Genomic DNA, 5,860 nt, shown 5'->3' on the forward strand with positions numbered 1-5,860 from the left:
CACCACCCACCGCCCCCCCACCCCCCGGGAAAATACTTTCTCTATTTATCCTCCCTATGCCCCTCATGATTTTATAAACCTCTATAAGGTCATCTCTCAGCCTCTGATGCTCCAGGGAAAACAGCTCCAGCCTGTTCAGTCTCTCCCTGTAGGTCAAATCCTCCAACCCTGGCAACATCCTTGTCAATCTTTTCTCAACCCTTTCAAGTTTCAACAACATCAAGTCGATCATCAATATGACCTCTCGCAGTGGCTGTCCAGATTTCACTGTGAGTTAGCTTACCAGAGGGTCGCAGGACAACCCTCTGTACTGATGAGCATCTCCAAGACAGTCATTATTGAACAACAGATTTGGATCTACTTCTGAATTACTTCTAAGGTGAGGGCTCCTTGGGGATAATGGTCAAGAAACTGCACACAATCCTCCATGTTTGTCTGTTGGAAGTTGGCTCGGTCGTGTAATGTGTCAGTTTGCTGTTGCAAGGGGCCAGACTGCTGAGTGAGAGCTGGAGAATCAAAATGTAACCAGTTCTACAAGACCAGATACAGCCCAAAACCAACAGATGTGTATTTGAGAGACCAGGAGGAGAATGAGTACTGCGTTACAATGTGATTGGGATACTTGCACGGCACCAAATGAGCTATACAGGAGAAGACTTATTACTGGCAAGGAGAGGTAGGATTTTAATGAAACAGTTGTCACCAGTTGCTTCACACAGGCTGTGAGGTGAGAGCGGTATTGTCAGTGGAATTATTGAGAAGCAAAGGACCTGCAATTTCTGGAAGTCTCAAAATGTTAATTAAGTAATTTTGACGTATAATCATTGCATAATGTAGGAAACATGGCAACCCATTTGAGCACAGGAAACTCCCATGAGCAGTACTACGATAATCAATCGTGTAGATTTATCACAGTTTTAGCATTTCAGACTCTATGGTCCGAAGGACCTCTTCTGTACTGTATGATGGTATGATATTAGTGCTGGGACCATAATGGTCAGTATGACACCAAGAACATCTTCCCTTTTCTATCTGGAGTATTTGCGTGGGATTTTGTAGTTACATTTACAATTTTCAGGTGATGATTCTATTGCTGTTCATTCGAGGGCAAGCAGACTTCAGCTTAACAGCTTGACGAAAAACTGGCAACTCCTGGTCATTGATTTGGGACTTGAACCCAGAAACTTTACTATTGTTACAAATCTCATTCATTGTAACCAGCAAGCACCCTGCAACAATCCAGATTATTCGGGTGACAAACTCATCACGTTGGCCAAGTCTATGTAATGTTTCATTGGTCACACTGCTGAAGTTCTAACTTTTATTTTTAATAAGTTCCTCACTTCACTTGGCTCCACCATTTGGATAAAAAACAATTTCAATCATCATTTGTATTCACTGATATACTTGATGGTGCCTCTCCTCCTGCCATTCCCAGTTTTAAACTTAAAACACACATGCAATTCCTCACTTGAATTCATTCTTTTCTGTAATCTCAATAAGTCTTCACCTTTCTTACTCTCTGCTTTATCGTATGGTTTACAGACTTTTCAAACCAGAAAGTAATCTTCCCCGAGTTCCCCAGAAGCCAGTTGCAGTTGACCTGAATTTGCCTCTAACGACCATAAACCCATTTCACATTGATAGTCATTCCGACTGCCTCACTTTTCCCCTGCGCTGGAACATACTTTTTGGCAGAAGGTAGTGTGGTGAGATCAGAAAACAACTGACATTGTTTAAGAGGTATGTAGCAGCTTCCATTGACGGATGGAGAATGGAATACACAAGTTTAGAAGTGATGAATCTTCGAATCCCTACAGTGTGGAAACAGGCCATTCAGCCCAACAAGTCCACACCGACCCTCTGAAGAGTAACCCACCCAGACCCATTCCCCTACCCTATTACTCTACATTTCCCCAGACTAATGCACCTAACCTACACATTCCTGAACACTACGGGCAATTTAGCATGGCCAACTCACCTGACCTGCACACCTTTGGACTGTGGGAGGAAACTGGAGCACCTGGAGGAAACCCACGCAGACACGGGAAGAATGTGCAAACTCCAGACAGGCAGTTGCCCGAGGCTGGAATTGAACCCGGGTCCCTGGCGCTGTGAAGCAGCTGTGCTAACCACTGAGGTCACTGTGCCGCTCGCAAATTAATGACACAAAGCCCTGTGGGACTTGTACTCACTTCTGGATAAAATACCTCCAGCAGTTCATACCAGCCTCTGAAGCAGTGCATCACAGATTCACCAGAGTGGTACCTGAAATGCTAAAGGTTAAATTACCAGCAGAGTTCACACAAACTCCGGTTGGATTCCTTGGAATTTTTAAGGTTTCAGGGGCGATTTGATTGAAATTTGCAAAACAAACACATGATTTTAGGCTGTTTGTTAACTGATAATCTGAGTTTGACTGATTATCTTAACCAGAGGGATTCAATGATGTGGAGCAAAGGTATGGAGTTCAATCACAGGTCAGTCACCATCTCAGAGAATGGTGCATGTACAGGCTGAAGTAGCTGGATGGACTAGTTCTGTTCCTGTTGAGCTATAGGGAGAGGTTCAATAGGCTAGGGCGTGTTTTCCCTGGAGCATTGGAGGCTGAGGGGTGACCTTATCAAGGTTTATAAATCATGAGGGGCATGGATAGGGTAAATAGACAAAGTCTTTTCCCAGGGTGGGGGAGCCCAGAACTAGAGGGCATAGATTTATGGTGAGAGGGGAAAGAGTTAAAAAGGACCTAAGGGGCAACGTTTTCACACCCAGGGTGGTGCATGCATGGAATGTGCTGCCAGAGGAAGTGGTGGAGGCTGGTACAATTGCAGCATTTAAAAGGCATCTGGATGGGTATATCAATAGGAATGGTTTGGAGGGATATGGGTCAAATGCTGGCAAATGGGACTGGATTAGTTTAGGGTATGGTCAACATGGATGAGTTGGAGCGAAGGGTCTGTTTCTGTGCTGCCTGACTCTGTGTTCCGAATAGCTGACAGTTCTCGATGTTCCTGTTTGATTGACTTACCCTCAGCTAAGTTTAAGGCAGAGGATAATTGTTCCACAATCATGCTTATTGCTTCGTCTAGTGTCTAGTTAAGATGATGCTTTTAACAGGCTGGTCAATACAGACATCTAACACTCATGCTGTATTCCAACAATCTTCACTGAACTATTACTTATGGTGTCACACCATCGCTGAGCTCTCTCACATTTCCCCTTTCTTTGGGATGACATTTGAAACTCATTTGGCTGCTCTCTCACATGGTGTAAAACGCCCTCTTGCAAAGCAGATTGGGGCGTTATCCCCGATACCCTCACCAGTACTTATCTGTTCATTCATATGTGGCTGGTTGTGGGATCTTACTGTGCTCAGACTGGCTGTACATTCCAGCAGCGCGATGATACTTCATAAGTTTCATTGGTTGCAAAACACGTTGTGGTGATGAGAAAAGGTGATATGTAAATGCAAATCTTTGTTTTATTTGTTGACTGTATTGGTAGTAATATGGAAAGCCTGTCACTGCCCCTTTGTGTCTTAGAGCTGAAAGTGGATGAGGAAGTGAACATTGTGAGCATATGAACGTAGACCTGAACAATGAACACCAGTAGGCCACTCAGCCCTTCGAGCTAATCAACAAGATCCTGGCTGATCTGATTTTAACCTCGAACTCTACATTCCTGCATATCCCTGATAATCTTTCCCCCCGCTCCATTGGTAATCCAGAATCCATCTACCTCTGTCTTTAAAACATTGAAAGATCCACTGCCATTTTGAGGAAAGGAATTCCAAAGACACAACTCTTGGGGAGAAAAAAATGTTTCTCCAATAGGGATGTGACCCCTTATTCTAAATCTATGACCCCCTAGTTCTAGATTCTCCCTCAGGAGGAACCATCCTTTCAACTTCCACCTGGTCCAGGTACCTCAGGGTCCTGTATGTTTCAGTTAAGTTACCCCTGAGGCTTCTAAACTCCAGAGGATGTAGGCCCTGGCCTGTCGAGCCATTAGACCTTCCACATATTGCAGGTATCAGTCTGGAGAACCTTCCTTGAACTGCGAGATAGTGAGGACTGCAGACGCTGGAGATCAGAGTCGAGGGTGTGGTGCTGGAAAAGCTCAGCAGGTCAGGCAGCATCCGAGGAGCAGGTGAGTCAATGTTTTGGGCATAAGCCCTTCATCAGGAATTCCTAGGACTGCCTCCAACTCAATAACATCCTTCTGTATAATACGATGACCAGTACTTACACAGTCCTCCAGTTGCAATTCCTCCTGTATAACTGAAACATAAGCTACCTACTCTTGTATTCAGTTCTGTTTCTTTATTTATGGGATGTGGGTGTCACTGGCTGGCTGGCATTTTATTGCCTGTCCTTAAATCCCTCTCACACTAAACCATAACATTGACACTCGATGGTCCCTGATCATCATTTTGCAGGAGACTATACAAAAGAATAATTTTCCTATCCCTCGAAATCAAGGTCTAAAATACACGATTTGGTTATTCATTTCATTGCTATTGGTAAGAGCTTTCTCTGTGCTGCCACATTTCCAAGTGGTAAGCACCTCACTGGCTGTGAGATGATCTGGAGTTGTGAACGGTGCTATATGGATGCAGGTCTTTCTGCCCTTCAGTTCCTTGTGTGTTTTTCCATTCAGCTCCTCGCGGGACGCACTTGTGGGAGTTTCTTCGCGACATCCTGTTGGACCCGGACAAGGACCCGGGACTGCTGAAGTGGGAGGACAGGTCTGAAGGGGTTTTCCGTTTCCTCAAGTCTGAAGCCGTGGCTCAACTCTGGGGCAAGAAGAAGAACAACAGCAGCATGACCTATGAGAAGCTGAGCCGTGCGATGAGGTACAGCCCTTCCTCGCAAACTGCGTCCGTTCTTGTGTTTTCATAAGAGATCCTGGGCCCCGAAATTCAATTCCCCATAAACCTCAATGTGAATTGGGGTGGCATGGTGGCTCAGTGGTTAGCACAGCTGCCTCACAGCACCAGAGACCCAGGTTCGATTCCAGCCTTCGGTGACTCTCTGTGTGGAGTTTGCACGTTCTCCCCGTGTCTGCGTGGGTTTCCTCTCACAGTCCAAAGATGTGCAGGTCAGGCGGATTGACCATGCTAAATTGCCCATTGAGTTCAGGGATGTGCAGGCAAGGTGGATTATCCACTGAAAATGAAGGGTTACAGGGATAGGGTGCGTGGTGGGATGCTCTTCAGAGGGTCAGTGTGGATTTGATGGGCTGAATGGCCTGCTTGCATACTGTAGGGATCCAACATGCAGTGCTCAGGCCAGTAGTCAGAAACTACACTCTAATATCTCTCTTCAGCAAGACTGTAGGTCTGAGCGAAAAATCCTTACAGTGTGGAAACAGGCCATTCGGCCCAACAAGTCCACACTGACCCTCTTAAATGTATCCCATCTAAACCCATTCCCCTACCCTATTACTCTACATTTCCCCTGACTAATGCACCTAACCTACACATCCCTGAAAACCTAATGGGTAATTTAGCACGGGGTAAAAGCAATGACTGCAGATTCCGGATTAGTGGTGCTGGAAGAGCACAGCAGTTCAGGCAGCATCCAAGGAGCAGCGAAATCGGTGTTTCGGGCAAAAGCCCTTCATCAGGAATAAAGGCAGTGAGCCTGAAGCGTGGAGAGATAAGCTAGAGGAGGGTGGGGGTGGGGAGAGAGTAGCATAGAGTAATAGGTGAGTGGGGGAGGGGATGAAGGTGATAGGTCAGGGAGGAGAGGGTGAAGTGGATAGGTGGAAAAGGAGATAGGCAGGTAGGACAAGTCCGGACAAGTCATGGGGACAGTGCTGAGCTGGAAGTTTGGAACTAGGGTGAGGTGTTGTATCA

At 45.9% G+C, this 5,860-nt stretch overlaps 1 protein-coding gene across 5 annotated transcripts in view; it reads left to right on the forward strand.

The window, feature by feature from the left end:
* Positions 1-5,860, forward strand: part of ehf (ets homologous factor) — a 48,657-nt gene that overhangs the window by 37,193 nt on the left and 5,604 nt on the right. For all 5 annotated transcript variants that reach the window (XM_043706274.1, XM_043706273.1, XM_043706275.1 and 2 more), the window contains one exon: positions 4,660-4,855. In XM_043706274.1, coding sequence (XP_043562209.1) covers positions 4,660-4,855 — 196 coding nt within the window. The remainder of the gene's footprint in view (positions 1-4,659; positions 4,856-5,860) is intronic.

Source organism: Chiloscyllium plagiosum, chromosome 16 (genome assembly GCF_004010195.1).
Source record: "Chiloscyllium plagiosum isolate BGI_BamShark_2017 chromosome 16, ASM401019v2, whole genome shotgun sequence".
Lineage (NCBI taxonomy): Eukaryota > Metazoa > Chordata > Chondrichthyes > Orectolobiformes > Hemiscylliidae > Chiloscyllium > Chiloscyllium plagiosum.